General features: G+C 47.0%; 2 protein-coding genes across 2 annotated transcripts in view; both read left to right on the top strand.

Annotated features, from left to right (window-relative positions):
- LOC130375606 (major histocompatibility complex class I-related gene protein-like) overlaps nucleotides 1–17810 on the top strand; it is a 124407-nt gene that overhangs the window by 100583 nt on the left and 6014 nt on the right. The gene's annotated exons all lie outside the window — the stretch shown is intronic.
- LOC130375653 (class I histocompatibility antigen, F10 alpha chain-like) overlaps nucleotides 11046–17810 on the top strand; it is an 11456-nt gene continuing 4691 nt past the window's right edge. Inside the window, exons 1-2 of the mRNA XM_056582694.1 lie at nucleotides 11046–11194; nucleotides 16083–16349. Coding sequence (XP_056438669.1) covers nucleotides 11140–11194; nucleotides 16083–16349 — 322 coding nt within the window. The 5' untranslated portion in view covers nucleotides 11046–11139. The remainder of the gene's footprint in view (nucleotides 11195–16082; nucleotides 16350–17810) is intronic.

Here is a 17810-nt window from a genome sequence, read left to right as displayed (position 1 = left end):
GGGGTCGGTATCAGGAGGGAAGACAGGCAGGCGAGGAGCAGGAAACAGGGAAGCTGACAGGCCGGCAGGTAGTGATGGCGGTCCGACACTGAAGCGCCGATACGTGCTTCATACCATAACTACACGAACCATAAAACCACGGCTTCGAAGGTTGCCATGTTGCAGAAAAATCCAGTGACATATGGCGTCCGAAACAGCAACTGCTTCTTTCTCTGAATGAGTGGTTTGCGGAACTGGCACCACCTCATTTCGAGTCTGAATTGTAGCGCCTTCAAAGCATAACAACTTGAATGCAGAACATTGCGTTTGGTTCGTAGTAGCAGATCTCATACTATGACAGTCATTACATTCGTATTGCTTTATCATATTTATGGAAGCATCAAGGAAGAGAGGTCGTTCTGACATGTGGGAACACTTTATTCTGATCGCTCCTGATAAGGTGCGCTGGCTGTTAAATATTTAGATTAATGTAGGAAAAGTAGAGGTATAGAACTTTAACTATCAGTAAGCCTATAGTAAAAAAGTATCTATCTAACTAACTAATTATAGGCCTGTGATTAGTGTAGCCATTTAGCTATTGCTTTGAAGACTCTAAATGCTTTTTATTTACAAATAATAAGGAAAAAAATATCTCTGCAGGTGCTTGGTATGTTCTGCTGAACTGAAGTACCATGGAAATACATCATCCATGAATAGGCACTTCACCGCAAAGCATAGAGCTGCTGTAAATCAGGGGAACACAAGTCATGGTAAGGTGCTTTATTATTAGACACACTCTATCGCAATATATTATTTCATTTCATGAATCATAGGCCTGCAATTTTACATAAATCTTTCATTTCTTTTGTTGATTGTATTTGTATGTCTTTATTTATTTGTTTTAGTGGACCGGAAGCAAGAGATCGATGAGGCTCTTGTAAACTTGATTGTAAAAGACCTGCAGCCTTTTTCCACTGTGGACGACAACGGTTTTAAGAACTTTGTGGCTTTGCTGGATCCTACCTACACTCTGCCATCCAGACAGGCTCTTAAGAACATGGTGGTCCAGAAGTATGAGGAGTAGAAGACCAAGGCCAGGGCTGTCATGCAGAGTGTTGAAGCTGATAGCCTGACTGCTGATATGTGGACCTCCATTAATATGGACGCATATCTAGCAGTCACCTGCCATTATGTGGATGACTCTGCAAAGCTGGCCACAGTTCTTTTGGGAGTGCTGCCTTTCCCTGTGTCTCATACTGCTGATAACATCTCAGCTGAAAAGAGGTCGCTCACGGAGGAATGGGGCATTGAAGGCAAAGTCACCTCCATTGTTACTGATGCTGGAGCCAATATGATTGCCTCTGTGAGAAATTTAAATATTCGCCATGTGGTTTGCTTTGCAAATGCTCTAAATTTAGTTGTAGAAGAACCTGGATGCAACTCCTGGCCTGGCAGACGTCAGATCAAGGCCACGGAAGGTGGTGACATATTTTAAGACGAGCACCACAGCAAAAGAGAAACTCAGAGAAGTGCAGGAGCAGATGCAGCATCCAGTGCATAAGCTTATTCAGGAGGTGGACACCCGTTGGAATAGCACTTTTCACATGCTTCAGCGCCTTTTTGAGGAGAGACAGGCAGTGGGGGCAGCTCTTGCAACCCTTAGAACTGACGTGAGACCTCTGTCCTCTGAGGACTAAGACACCATCTCTGCATGCCTGAAATTGCTTTCCCCCTTCTACCAGGCAACGGTAGAACTCTCTGAGGAGAAGAGAGTCTCTGGGTCAAAGATCATCCCAATGATCAAAATGCTCATGCTTTACTTGTTTGATTCAATGGGGAAAGCAAGTCCCACCACAGCCAAACAACTGGGGGAGAACATGATCATTATGATGCAAAACAAATTTGACAGTATAGAGAAAAATCATACCCCGCTGACCCATTCCACTCTGCTCGATCCTAGATTCAAAGCAATTGGTTTTTACAATCAATCAAATGCACAGGCAGCAGTAAAACGACTCACTTTTCAATGTTCAGAGTTATTAATAAGAAACACACCACCTGTCACTCTCGGGAAGAGCCCTCCACCTCCACATCATCTCAACCAGCTCCAGCAAATGTAGAAATTCCATCAACGACAGGTAATGCTGTGAAAAGTAAAAAGGGATACAAAAAATGAAACCGTCGAGTACTGGATCAATCACAAAAATGTGTGAACCCTCATCTCTTCAAACTGACGCAACAATTTTTATGTACGCCGGCCTCATCCGTTCCTTCTGAACGAGTGTTCTCCAAATGTGGAGAATGTTATATATATATAATGTTCATAAATCAAAATCTTTGAGTATTCCCTGTCCCATATCCCCTGGCTACACACAACTGGTGCCATGTTTTCCAAGCACATCCTAATTTTCCCCAAGAACTCTCTCCCCAATAACACAATACACAAATTCATTAATCTTTACTTGTAAAAAGAATGACATCTTCGTGTGTGTGTGTGTGTGTGTGTGTGTGTGTGTGTGTGTGTGTGTGTGTGTGTGTGTACACTAGATTTATGTCACTGTCTTAAAGCCTCATGGCCGCTCCGCTCTCTAGCCCGGCAAATTTAGTTGCAGCCATGGCACTTCACCAGGAGAGGCCACTGTTACTGAAGCTTCAAGTAATGAACCCATTTTTCGAAACAATGTGCTTCAGTGGTTCAGTGCTTCACCAAAACTTAATTTGCCCATCACTACCGGCAGGGACTCGACAACAGGCGGTTGGTCAGACAGGCGAAGGTTCGGGAACAGGCAGGATCAGCGCTGTAGAAACAGTTCAGGAGTTGCGGGAAAGCTCGGTGAGTAACGAGAGACGACCTGGCAGAGACTGAGTGGAGGAGAGGATTTATATAGAGGGAGCACAGGTGCAGGTGGTTGGGTTAATTAGGGGAGATCAGGGTGACAGGCAGGTGAATGGGTAAACCAGGGGTGGACCATGACAATATCTTTCTGACCATTATTTATAAGTGCACATTATGTACAACATTATACAGCTAAACATGATATTGTCAGAACAATTATTTCAGGGTTACATGAAACTTCATTGCAGTTACAGTGTGTGTGTGTGTGTGTGTGTGTGTGTGTGTGTGGGTGTGTGCGTGGCAGCACGCCGGCATGCCGCACCAACAAACATACAAAGTAACATCACGCCCGTTGTAACTGCCGTCGTAAATGCAGAGAATTGTTAAGATATGAAAGCTACTGGACTACTGTTTGCAATGTGCCTCATTGCGGTGATAAAATCGACTTTCAAAGCCGCTTTATCCACCGGTAGAATATATCAACAAAGGAGGTGGTGCGTGTTTGATCCCACGCCAGAACACCCAGCGGGGACAGAACGCTCCTGGACAAACTTTTCCAACTACACCCGACCACTGTCAGCAGACGAGTGGACCATCTTCCAAAACGAGGAAAGGAATTACAGAAAAAAACTGGACACTAAAAGATTCGAGGACCGACAGAGCATCGCCTTTTCCGGAGAAAAGCCAGCGAAGTGGATTAAACTCATCTGCATTCTTAATGGATTATACTTCAAGCACGGGACATTCACTACTCACCACAAAGATGGAAAGCCATTCGGATTACCATTTTTGAAATATACTGTGCGAGTATTGAAAAAGTTCCCTCGGCATCGTCCAACCCCTGAAATCCACCGAGCTCCACCGAGCTCACTCGGAGAGTGGATTCAAGTGCAACTGCGCTTTGTGAGAGACGTCATCCAGCCTGCACTCCGAGCGCGCAACGGGGGAGAACACCAAAGAATGGAGAGACAGGTGGGCAGAAATAAACTTGCTTATTTGTGTTAGGTTTTCGGTACAAAAGGATCCAATCGCAGACGGAAGGCTTGGTTATAAGAATCTTCTCGAAGTTTATTCCAGCAAGGCACAGGTATCATACAGGCACGATCCGACAGAGACTGAATGGGCACACTGAGCTTAAGTAGCCACAAACCAATCAACACACATTAGCAACAGGTGTGTTCACAAACTCAGGGGATATCAGCAAACCAAAGAAAAGCAGGAAGTAGCAGGGTGGAGTCGAAAGTACATTGCAATCCAAAACAAACAGAAAACACCACCAACTGACCTACAAAATGTGAATAAATAATAAAAAACACTTGTTGCTGAAAAAACAGGAACTTAAATATCAGGATCCCTTACAGTACCCCCCCCCTCCTACGGACGCCTCCTGGCGTCATAACTGGGGGAACTGGATGTTTCTCTAGAAAGTCTTTAATGAGCGAACGGTCAAGAATGTCACGACCTGGAACCCAGCACCTCTCTTCTGGACCGTAGCCCTCCCAGTCCACTAGGAACTGGAGGCCGCGGCCCCGGCGACGAACATCTAAGAGCTGGTGAACAGTGAAGGTCTCTGAGCCATCAATGATTCGTGGTGGAGGAGGGGGCTTGGGGGCGGGGCAGAGCTGGCTCAAGACAAAGGGCTTAACCCTGGAAACATGGAAGGTGGGATGGATGCGGCGGAGGTTGGGGGGGAGCCTTAGACGGACAGCAGTGGGGCCAATAAGTCTCTCAATGGGGTAAGGACCAATGAAGCGGGGTGCGAGTTTCCGAGACTCCACCCTGAGTGGAATGTCCCGGGTCGACAGCCAGACACGCTGTCCCACACGATAGGGAGGAGCCTTAGAGCGACGGCGGTCTGCCTGACTCTTCATCTTGACCGAGGCACGCTGCAGAGCTGTCCGTGTGCTTCTCCATGTCTGCCGGCAACGGCGGACGAAGGCCTGGGCTGAAGGCACGCTGACCTCTACCTCCTGAGCAGGGAATAGGGGGGGCTGGTAGCCGAGACAGCATTCAAAAGGGGAGAGGCCTGAGGAGGCAGATGGGAGGGAATTAATTGAATACTCAACCCAAGGTAGCTGGGAGCTCCAGGAGAACGGTCTCTCAGCTGCCATGCAACGCAAAGTCGTCTCAAGTTGTTGGTTTGCCCGCTCCGTCTGGCCATTGCTTTGAGGATGGTACCCTGAGGACAAGCTGACAGAAGCACCAATGAGAGTGCAGAAGGCCTTCCAGAAGTGAGACGTGAACTGTGGGCCTCTGTCGGAAACCACATCCACAGGCAATCCATGGTACTTGAACACATGCAGCATGACTAAGCTTGCAGTCTCCTTGGCAGAGGGGATCTTGGTTAATGGAACAAGATGTACTGATTTGGAAAATCGATCAACAACTGTGAGAATAGTGGTGTTACCATCAGACGGTGGGAGGCCAGTAACGAAATCCAGAGCAATGTGAGACCACGGTCTCTTGGGGATGGGTAGGGGCTGCAACAGGCCGGAAGAGGGTTGCGTGGAGTTCTTACTCCGTGCACAGACAGAACAGGCTGAGACAAAGGCACGAACATCACCTCCAATGGTAGGCCACCAAAATCTCCGGCGGATGAAGGCTTGGGTGCGCCTAGCTCCAGGATGGCAGGAGAGCCGGGAAGAATGACCCCACTGCAAGACCTGGGAACGGAGGGGCACAGGGACAAACAGGCGGTTGACAGGGCACTGACTGGGAGCAGCATTGTCCGGTTGGGCGGAGCGCACCAGAGACTCTATGTCCCACTGGACTGCCCCAACAATACGGTGACCAGGAAGGATATTCCTCGGTTCCTCTGGGCAACTTGAGGCAGGGAAGATGCGGGAGAGGGCATCTGGTTTGCCATTTTTTGATCCGGGACGGAAAGACAGGGTGAAGTTGAATCGGGAAAATAAAAGGCACCAGCGGGCTTGGCGGGAATTCAGACGTTTTGCTGTGCGAATGTATTCAAGGTTCTTATGATCAGTCCAAACCAAAAAAGGAACACTAGACCCCTCTAGCCAATGGCGCCACTCCTCTAGAGCCAACTTAACAGCCAGCAATTCTCGATTGCCAACGTCATAGTTGTGCTCCGAAGGAGTGAGTCGATGGGAGAAAAAGGCGCAAGGGTGTACCTTCCCATCCTTGGCTGAACGCTGGGAAAGAATGGCTCCAACACCCACATCTGACGCGTCCACCTCCACGATGAACTGGCGGTTGGGGTCAGGCTGTGTCAGGATGGGGGCAGAGGTAAACCGCCTCTTGAGATCTTGAAAAGCTCTCTCCGCAGCAGGTGACCAGACAAACTGAACTGATGTTGAGGTAAGGGCAGTGAGAGGGGCAGCCAACCCGCTGTAGTCTAGTGTCAATGAAATTCTCATCAGCCCCAGAGTCAATGAGAACGGTGAGTGGTTGCTGCTGACCAGCCCACTCTATTGTAGCAGGAAGCAGGATCGAGGAGGACTTGAAAAGGGTAGAGCTCACCAGTACTCCTCGTTTCACTGATGAGCACCTCCTTTTGATGGACAAGAGACGGAGAAGTGGCCAGACTGACCACAATACAGGCACAAATTGCCATTGAGTCTCCGCTGCTTCTCTGTTGCTGTGAGGTGATAGCGGTTAATCTGCATTGGCTCTGGAGGTGTGGATGAGGTGAATGGCAGGGCTGGCCAGGCCGGATGAGGAGCTGCTCCTTCACCTGGTGCTCCACCAAGGCTTCTGGGAGATCTCCACTTGCGGCGCTGCTGCAGTCGGGAGTCCACGCGGATGGCCAGGTCAACCAGAGCATCGAAGCTGGTGGGGGTTTCCTGGGTAATCACTTCATCCTTTATGGTCTCTGAGAGACCATTGAGAAACACGTCGAACTGAGCGTCTGTATTCCATCCACTAGAAGAAGCCAGAGTCCGGAAATCTATGGCATAGTCCGACACAGAGCGGTTTCCCTGGCGGATATGCAGCATCTCCCGTGCCGCCTCTCTGCCGTGCTTGGAACGATCAAACACCTTCCTCATCTCTTCAGAGAATGTGGAGAAGAGGTTGCAGAAGGGCTCCCTGGCTGACCAGACAGCTGTGCCCCACTCTCTAGCTCGGCCGGACAACTGGGTAATGACATACGCCACTCTTGCTTGGTCGGTAGGGAAAGCTGACGGTTGTAGTTGGAAGATTAGTTCGCATTGGGCTAAGAAAGAACGACAGGTACCTGGCTCCCCTGAATAGTGTTCGGGAGGGGGCAGACGGGGCTCTGAGACTGAAGGGTTGGGCCGTGGTACGACGGGGTCCAGGAGAGCTGCCGCTGGAGGGGCCCTTGAGACTTGGAGTTGTTGAACCTGGGCTGCGAGATCAGTGAGCCCATTTGAGATGGCCGTTACTGTTCTCCCAATCTCCTCCAGTTGCTGCTGTTGTCTCCCCAGAGCGACACCATGGTGTTCGAGGACCGTCTTCCACTGGCTGATTTCTGCTGGATCCATACTGGTCGGATCGTACTGTTAGGTTTTCGGTACAAAAGGATCCAATCGCAGACGGAAGGCTTGGTTATAAGAATCTTCTCGGAGTTTATTCCAGCAAGGCACAGGTATCATACAGGCACGATCCGACAGAGACTGAATGGGCACACTGAGCTTAAGTAGCCACAAACCAATCAACACACATTAGCAACAGGTGTGTTCACAAACTCAGGGGATATCAGCAAACCAAAGAAAAGCAGGAAGTAGCAGGGTGGAGTCGAAAGTACATTGCAATCCAAAACAAACAGAAAACACCACCAACTGACCTACAAAATGTGAATAAATAATAAAAAACACTTGTTGCTGAAAAAACAGGAACTTAAATATCAGGATCCCTTACAATTTGTGGCAATATAGGAAATCGAAAGCAATAGAGTATCCTAAATAACAGCACATACCCAGCCCCCCCACCAGCTGTCAATAATGTGGAACTTGTGCAGAATTATTATGCTGCCAAATGTAAAGAATTAAATCATGCCCCATTAGACAGAGCACCTTGGCACCAGTCACTTATTCTAGACCCACCTGTGCACTATCCGGAGACCACTATCTTTACCGAAAGTGAGGTGGAAAAAGTGATTACCAATCTGCCAAATGATAAAGCCAGTGGTTCTGATGGAGTCACTTATGAGACTATAAAAGCCACCAAGCAAGTCTCATGCCAAATCCTGACACACATATTTAACACCTGCCTGTTAAATGGTAAAGTGCCGGATTCATGGAAAGGTGCCTTAATACACAGAATCCCCAAAAAAGGCAATATCCCGGATGACCCCTCCACATGGAGAGACATTTCACTTTTGCCAACAATCTATAAAGTTTTCATGAAATGTGTGCTAGCCCGCATCCTGCCTTGGCTTGAAACCGGAATACTTTCACCTGATCAAAAAGCCTACATTAGCCGCCAAGGCATGAATGAGCACGTCTTCTGCCTGAAAACGGCTATTGATGACTTTAAAGGCACCCAGTGCAACTTTCGAGGCTTAAAAATAAACATTACATTTCTAGTCTTTTTTACACGTAAGTTTCAATAACTCCATACCATTACATACCGACATTCAAGCAGCAAAGATGAGACGTCGTTGTGTGGTGAGAACTGATAGAAAATCGATAACAACAACAATGCCGCCATTTTCTTTATTTTTTGTAACCTACAATAAATAAAGCAGGCTTCCAGTCAATGGAAAAATGGCTTCTCCCCACCGGCGATTGTTGTTGTTTACGATTTTCTATCAGTTCTCACCACACAGCGACGTCTCATCTTTGCTCCTTGAATGTCGATATGTAATGGTATGGAGTTATTGAAACTTACTACGTGTAAAAAAGACTAGAAATTGAATGTTTATTTTTCATTGAATGTTTACATAAAGTTGCACTGGGTGCCTTTAAACACGACTCTGCAAAGTTATTCACTGTTTTCCTGGACTTTCGTGATGCCTTCGGGTCATTGCCACACAGCGTCATGATTTATGCACTCGGGGAAATACAGCTTCCGCAAGTGTATATTGATGTCGTGATGGATGTCTATGAAGGATCTTACATCCAAGTCATTTGTGGTGACACCCTAACTGATCCCATTCAGCTGGATGTTGGTATTAAAACAGGATGCCCCTGGAGTGCGGTGAATTTCATCCTAGCAATCAATCACTGGATCAAGTGGATGCTTGGATTGGAGGTAAAACACACCAAATGTGCTGCGTTCTATCAGAGGAGGAGCGGTGGAAATCGGTGGTATCAAGCCAAATCCGACAGACCCCCATCCTTCACAATAATGCAAAACCCAATCCGCGTCTACTCAAGGCATGAAACATACCCATATCTAGGCCATAAATTCAATGTCGCTGGCGACTGGGAAGAACAGGTCAAAGAGCTGACTAATGACTACACTGTCGGACTCGACCTCATCAATTCATCCCCCCTCCCGATTCTAATGAAACTCCAGGCAATCAGAGAAGTCGCTCTTTCAAAAATCCAACACCTGTTTGCAAACATCCATATACCTCAGAACATCCTCACAGAGATGACAAAGAAGACGGCGAGCCTGGTGAAGAAAAGGCTTGGCTTAAACACCCACTCGACTCGTGACATCATCTTCCAAGCCCGCGGAGATGGAGGTCTTGGAGTCCCAAACATTGAGTGGGTCTACACCGCCACCAGAACCAACCACCTACTCAAGATGCTCAACTGCGACGACGTGACAGTCCGGGAAATGGCCCGTGAATCACTCCTCCTGCATATGCAGCGACGCAAAATCCCACCTGCGAAGGAGAATGAGCGGCAATTCCTCGGATTTTCCGGATGGAAAACTGGACATCAAAACTGCAGGCTTCGGTGTGCGGTCAGACTGGATGGATCTCAATGACCTGTGCCACCGCTCAGGAATAAATCTGAAGTGGGCGGGGCCCGATGGTACACCTGTTGCACTGAACTCTGTTGTCATGGACCCGCTCATCAATGTATGCGCAACCTTTGAACAGGAAGATGGGCAACACGAGCTGTCAATCAAAACAGCGAGAGCCACAATGCTAAGAATGAAAGTAGAAGAGAGTGAACAGCATTGGACTAGCTTAAGCCTGCAGGGCAAACTGGCACTGCTACCCTTTGCAAACCACTCTGTGTCCCACTCAATCCTCTCAAACACGACCATTGGAGAGGACGTCCTTATCTTTTGCATTAAGGCCCGCTTACAGGTATTGCCAACAAAATACAACCTGGCAATCTGGTATCCGTCACAACACAACCCACACTGCATCCTACATCCCACCCCAGACAATAAAGAGACAATGGCTCATATCCTAAACGGCTGTAGCTTCTACAAAGGACTGTACATCGCCAGACATGACCGTCTGGTGGACTTGGTCTCACAAGAACTCAGACAAGTACAGGACAGAACAACACACATGTATAAGCACAGCACTGTGAAATCGAACTGGTTAGATCATAATTGTACTGATAACAACATACTGTGCAACATCCCAAACACCCCAGACATTGTTTTCATTAACCAAGCCAGAAAATCAGTTACCATCTTTGAAATAGGCTGTGCGTTTGATCTGTATATGGACACTTGCTTCACATCCAAGTTCATGAAATACCAGCCATTGGTAGAATGTATCACAGCTCTAGGATATAACTGCCAATTAATCATACTTGTGTTCTGGAGTCTGGGGCATGTACACAACGCTGTGCTCCGAGGTTTGCAGATAGGTGGACTGCAAAAGGCTGATGCGAAAAGAGTTCTAAAATTCTACTCAGTCTCAGCGACCATAGGCAGCCTCCACATCTGGAAGAGACGTTGTGTTGTCTATCCCTGAATGCCATATTGTCATATGCAATGTTTTAACCTCAGCTAAACCATCATCATCTCATCTCTACTCCTCTGCGTGCTTAAGCATTTTGCACATTCAGTGTCTGGTTAGTTTTCAGATTGAAACCTTCTAATTAATGTTTGGATCAAAAAAAAGAACTTTGTTTTGCTTGTAGATCCAAATAAAATAATTTAAACCTGTGTGTGTGTGTGTGTGTGTGTGTGTGTGTGTGTGTGTGTGTGTGTGTGTGTGTGTGTGTGTGTGTGTGTGTGTGTGTGTGTGTGTGTGTGTGTGTGTGTGTGTGTGTGTCAGTTAGTTTCACTTTTAAGTTCTCCTGGAAACGAATGACCTCACAGCCGTATTGAATTCCTTTAGGGAGAGGCCGGTCGAGACCGGCCTCTCCCTCTCCCTCCGTCTCTTGTTCGCAGGTTTCCTGGTCAGTGCGTCTGATGCTGGAGTCGGAGTCACGTCTCTGTGGATAATCTCATCGAGCTGTTCTTCTGAATACATCGATATGAAGGCGCTAACGGGGCTGCTGCTGTTGGTCTTTGGTCACGGTGTGTCCTCAGGTAAGACTGACTCAAGTTTTCACTTTTCAAAACTATCCTTCCAAAAGGTTTGTTTATGGTCCCTGAAACGATGCTTAGATTCCCTAATTTGGTTGAAAAGCATTTGCTTATCCTCTCTAATGAGTTAAATTAATCCACAACATGATTCAGCTTTTACTGTGAGTATTTAAACTAATATAAGAACATTTATTCTGGTTTCATTTGTGAAAACGATCCAGAGCACTGGCTTGATGATTTTGTTCCCAAATGTAATCTATTATCAGAACCAAACATTAAACTTCAGTCAGGAGGGAATCCGTGTACTTTAACCAGTGGCGGATTTAACAAAATGGGGGCCCAAGGCTAAGATATGTATGGGGCCTACCTTATCCGATCTTAAAAACAGAACAGAGGAAAAAATATGTACAGACTGAATGGTGGATAGGCAGGTAAAGCTAAGGGTAAGCATGTTTGTACTGTCGTGTGGTTCTCTAATAGACGGGGTTATTTTCTTCCTTCATTTCTCGTCAATGAGTCATCTTGTTTGGTTGGATTCTTCTCGTGTTTCTTCCTTCATATCTTGCTAAACCCTTTACAGGCTGCAATTCAGAAAGGGGCCAAGGCAAGGTGGCACAGACAGACACACACACACACACACACACACACACACACACACACACACACACACACACACACACACACACACACACACACACACACACACACACACGCAAACATACACACATACACAAAAACACAAACATTATATAAGCAATGTCAGAGACAGTTTTTAATTTTAAAGCCTACAACAATGTCATGGGATTTAAAAATAATAATTTACTTTTTAACTATTTGTTATATTTTGTGTAGAAAACGAACGAGCAGTCTAAGTAAACAGGATTACATGTAGGCCTACATCAGTATTTTGTTTGATACTTCGATTTTTACTATTGTTTTCTGTATTGTTGGCTGTTTCTCAGTGTGGTTTAATATGTTCTGAGGAATTTGACTCCAACGGAAAATGTTCTACATGACTGCAGCTGTTGATTGCTTGATAGCATTAAAGCTTTTAAACACAGTTTTTTTACTTCCTCATCTTGCTGCACCCTTTACAGGCAGGTATTCACAGTGGCAGATTTAGCAAATTGGGGGCCCAAGCCGAAGATATGTATGGGGACCTCATCCGATCTTTAAAAGAGAAAAGATAAAAAAAATTACCGACTGAATGGTGGATAGGCAGGTAAAGCTATTCCACGCGGAAGTAAAGGTTGGAGATGAGAAAAAAACCTTCCCCTTTAAATACACTTTTTTACTCCAAAATACAGAAGGAAAGCAGAGAACGCACAGAGTGTAGCACTCCACAAACTAATAGTCACGATGGAACTAGAAAGAGAATAAGGTTTCAGATAACACCTGTCTTTGCCAAAATGCCAGGAAAACCAGCACTGTTAATTCTTTTTTTTTTTTAAATCAAATCAATATCAATATAACCAGCAAGAGAAGTAGTTAGGGCCAACCCCCACAAACATCAATATATTTAGCGAAACATCACAAACAGTCATATACTAAACAAATATTGCCAAGATGAATAATTGACTTTGCATGTGTGAGTGAGGTTGCAATTGGCATTGCACTTCAGATTGATGTTTCAATCTAGTACAAACAAACCCATGTACAAGATCCAGGATATTGTAAGGGACATTACATTACAGTTCAGTTTGAACATTTCAAACATTCTACAAACAAACCTATGTACAAGAGAGAGAGAGAGAGAGAGAGAGAGAGAGAGAGAGAGAGAGAGAGAGAGAGAGAGAGAGAGAGAGAGAGAGAGAGAGAGAGAGAGAGAGAGAGAGAGAGGGGGGGGGGGGTGAGAGAGAGAGAGAGTCTATGAGCGGGAAAAGATAGATTGTTCTCCACATCACACAAGTTTTTTGCAACTATCACTTCCTCTGACTTAAGTTCAATATGGTAATGCAGAGCCAGTGCTGTCAGATAAGGCTCAGACAAGAAGTGGCCTGGGGTTGGACTGTGTTACCAGGCTGGCCTTGCAGCGGTGGAAGGATTGGAGGCAGTGCGACCGATGTTAGCAAGGCCGTTGGCAGGAATTTATTCAGGTACAAAAAATATCCATCAGGAGGCAAAAAATGAAAAATGAATAAACAAAAAAACCGAAATCAATAATTCAAAATAACTTTCAATGATCTAAACTTTCAATTATCTAAAAACAACCGTCCTCCCCTTGGCACTAATTAAGCCCTTGGCTGGTCTAAGGGCCAGCAGTCGGTTGCACCAGCAGAACGTAAAGCCGATCATTAGTTCGGGTGTAAAGTCTGCCACCCGAACTTATGATGAAATTTATAAAAAACAAGCAAAGGAGCAGGCAAAAGGCTGGGATATGGTGGGGATTGGTCACGTTGACGTGACATGTGGGAGGGTGGAGGGGGTTCAAAAAAAGTCTCAATCACTCTTCGACGCGCATGAAAACCAGCCGCGTAGTTATGAGGGAGGCCGTCCTCACACCGATCTTCCTCGTCGTCATCGTCCTCAGCGTCCTCCGGTTCAAGCAATGCCACCCCAGCCTTAGCTGCAATGTTGTGCAACATAGCCGTCACGCATATCACGGCGCATGACTTGGCCGGCGAAAACTGGAGTCCTCCGCCTGACTTGTGAAGGCATCTAAAGTGCAACTTCCACCTCCCGATCGTGCGCTCAACGATTCACCGGGCCAGACGGTGGGCTTCGTTGTATTCCTCATCATGGACGTCTCCCGGGTTATTCACAGGTGTGAAGAGGAATTATTTCAGGGGGGGAAATGCCGTGAAACGCACAGTGCATTCAGGATTAGGACTGATAGGCTATATTTCGGTTTAAGCCTAATCAATTGTGTTTTAATGTCTTTAGCATTCATATAATTGCAGTCTATTTTTTTCGTAGGCTACTCTGCTGTTGTCCTTGATGGGGATATATTTTAACCCTTTTTAACACAATTTTCCTGCGACATTCCTGCGTCTCCCCCTCCTACGGAGCCCATTTCAGCACCGTGTCAGTAGACAGTTACAATCCTACGACGTCGTGAGTGCAGCGAATGCGCGTTCACGTTAAGAGGAGTTTCGGGAAACGCGACAAAGAAATTATCGATGGATCGCAAGATCCATCGGGAGAATGATCGTACGAGCGAAGATCCATCGTTATCGGGAAACGGGGCCCTGGTCAGTAGCGCAATGGTATTCAGAAACGGCAAAATACCGTTTGCGCCAGAACACGCCTCCTCCTTCCGCCGAACCGCCCCTTGGGGCGCATGATCAATCCCTAATTTACCGGCGAGTGGCGGTGGTGGGAAAAGAACGCTCTGTGCCAGTTGTAAACTAGCAACGACACATGCGCCAGACAGTGACAAGTCACTTGTGCCGGATGCAAGATAGGGCCTTGAATCCGTGTAAGGCGAGGAGTTATCTTTCACATATCTCATACCATGTGTGTTATAAATGGCCTATATATATATATAGACCTATAGACCTGCTGTGTGTGTGTGTGTGTGTGTGTGTGTGTGTGTGTGTGTGTGTGTGTGTGTGTGTGTGTGTGTGTGTGTGTGTGTGTGTGTGTGTGTGTGTGTGTGTGTGTGTGCAGTCAGTCAGCACCCGCTGTGGTGTGCGTGTGTGTGTTGTGTTGTGTGAAGTGTTTCAAGAATGGTTGGCTGCTTTTTTAGGTGCGCACTACTGCCCTCTCCAGCATAGGCCTTTCTACCCTGCCAAGCCGGGTCGGTCGAGGCATGGCACGCCCGGCGATTTCACCGTCTTATCTCAAGTTTCCTGTGTAAAACCGAGGCGGTAAAATCCCCCGTTCGTCACGGCGCGGGCTTTCTTGGTTCAAGGGAGAATGCGGGGCTGCGCACGGAGTCTATCTCTTTAGAATAATTAGCATATTCCCAAATGTTTTATATTTTTATGAATGAAGACGCCCGCATGCAAGAATGAGTTCACGTCTGTGTAGGCTACAAATGCGATTAACTCTTTACAAGTGCAAAAACGCCAACGTATTCTTTATTTTGCTGACCTCTTTTGGGTTAGGGACGGGTTAGGGTTTTTCATCCCGACGAAAGCCTCGTAAGGACAGTTCCTCTGCGTCTCTCTCGTAAATCGCACCATCTTTCAACGTCTTTGTTTAATATGGCTGCATCACCTTCTCTCACATGATCAGCAGCTCGCCTATTTGACTTTCTAACTGATCATGATGATATCACTGCAATGAAGCAACACATGATCAGGCTTGACATTTATGTGATTAGGGCATACACTTGTTTATATGTAGGTCTTTTAAGAGTCATCTAGTGCTTGTTAAGCATATGACTAAGCCAGCTGACGGACCTGCGTCGCAGTTCCAGATGCACTTTCATCAATCAATTCCTTGAACTAGCCTTTGATAATGTTCTGGCCCGCCACCTACTGGCTGGAAAAAATATTGTCCCGAGGCCAAACTTAGTTGCCGTCCCCTTGTCTAGACTAGAGGGATGGACATTAATCGCATATCTGTCTGTCTGTCTGTCTGTCTCCAGTGATACACAGTAGTAACCTGTCTGTCTGTGTACAGTGATGTACCGTATTAACCTGTCTGTCTGTCTCTCTGTCTACAGTGATGTACCGTAATAACCTGTCTGTCTGTCTGTCTGTCTACAGTGATGTACCATATTAACCTGTCTGTCTGTGTCTACAGTGATGTACCGTATTAACCTGTCTGTCTGTCTGTCTGTCTACAGTGATGTACCGTATTAACCTGTCTGTCTGTCTGTCTACAGTGATGTACCGTATTAACCTGTCTGTCTGTCTGTCTACAGTGATGTACCGTATTAACCTGTCTGTCTGTCTGTCTACAGTGATGTACCGTATTAACCTGTCTGTCTGTCTGTCTACAGTGCTTCACTCTAAGCAGTATTTCTACACGGGGTCGTCTGGACTCACAACCTTCCCAGAGTTTGTTGCTGTTGGGATGGTGGATGGAGTTCAGTTTAACTACTATGACAGCAACACCCAGAGAATAGTCCTCAAACAGGACTGGATGGAGCGGTACGCCAGAGAGGACGCCGACTACCTGGAGAGGAACACTGGAAACTATCTGGGTTCCCAGCAGGCCTTCAAAGTCAACATTGGGATTCTGAAGAAGAACTTTAACCAGACAGGAGGTACGATTATATCTACTGTCTCACCTCTCACATGGAGATGTCCATCATTTAACCCCATGATAAAGATCCACCATACTCCTAAACACACACACACACACACACACACACACACACACACACACACACACACACACACACATGGTCACACACGGTGTGTGTGGTGTCTGTGTGTGTGTGTGTGTTCGAAAGTTCAGTGATTGAAACAAATAGAAGCCCGGGCTATTGAAGTTTTAGATATTTTATTACTGTCCTTCTCAACACTCTCTGATCTCACTAAAAGGCTGGCAGAACGAAACAGCAATATCGATGAGATGCGCTCTGCATAGAGAAGAAAGAATACCGACGTTGAATTTGCAACATTTTTGAAACAGATTATTCTAAATCTGCGCATATATGGACACGTCAGAATGTTGCGGTTTCCACTGGCTACAATGCATCTGTGGCTGCTAGTAATGCCACCACTAAGAAGTATACTCTACGCCGTCTGCGGGGATATTTTCAGCATTATTATTATTGTCCATAAGTATAAAGATCCGGGGCTATCGGCTCGAATGCCCGGTCTAACGACCGTGGCATGTGTCCATGAGTATAGATATGTTTATATATATCCACTCTATTGGTCAGATGAAGGGCTGAGGGAGGTGTGGGGTGGTGTAGGGTGGTGTAAGGTGGTGTAGGGTGCTGTAGGGTGCTGTTGGGTGGTGTAGGGTGGTGTAGGGTGGTATAGGTTGTTGTAGGGTGGTGTAGGGTGTTGTAGGGTGGTGTAGGGCGGTGTAGGGTGGTGTAGGGTGGTGTAGGGTGCTGTTGGGTCGTGTAGGGTGGTGAAGGGTGGTATAGGGCGGTGATGAGGGCTGTAGGGTGGTGTTGGGTGGGGTAGGGTGTGTAGGGCGGTGTATGGTGGTGTAGGGTGGTGTAGTGGGGTGTAGGGTGGTGTAGGGCGGTGTAGGGGGGGTGTAGGGGCTTAAGGGTGGTGTAGGGTGGTGTTGGGTGGTGTAGGGTGTGTAGGGCGGTGTATGGTGGTGTAGGGTGGTGTAGTGGGGTGTAGGGGCTGTAGGGTGGTGTAGGGGGTTTAGGGTGGTATTGTGGTGGTGTAGGGTGGTGTAGGGTAGTGTATTTTGGTGTAGGGGGGTGTAGGGGCTGTAGGGTGGTGTAGGGTGGTGTAGTGGGGTGTAGGGGCTGTAGGGTGGTGTAGGGGGTTTAGGGTGGTGTAGGGTGGTGTTGGGCGGTGTAGGGCGGTGTAGGGTGGTATAGGGTGGTGTAGGGTAGTGTATTGTGGTTTTGGGCGGTGTAGGGTGGTGTAGGATGGTGTAGGGTGCTCTAGGGCGGTGTAGGGCGGTGTAGGGTGGTGTAGGGCGGTGTATGGTGGTGTAGGGCGGTGTATTGTGGTGTAGGGCGGTGTAGGGTGGTGTAGGGTGGTGTAGGGCGGTGTAGGGTGGTGTAGGGCGGTGTAGGGTGGTGTAG

This window comes from Gadus chalcogrammus, chromosome 22, assembly GCF_026213295.1.
Source record: "Gadus chalcogrammus isolate NIFS_2021 chromosome 22, NIFS_Gcha_1.0, whole genome shotgun sequence".
Lineage (NCBI taxonomy): Eukaryota > Metazoa > Chordata > Actinopteri > Gadiformes > Gadidae > Gadus > Gadus chalcogrammus.
This window is presented reverse-complemented; position numbering and strand designations above follow the sequence as displayed.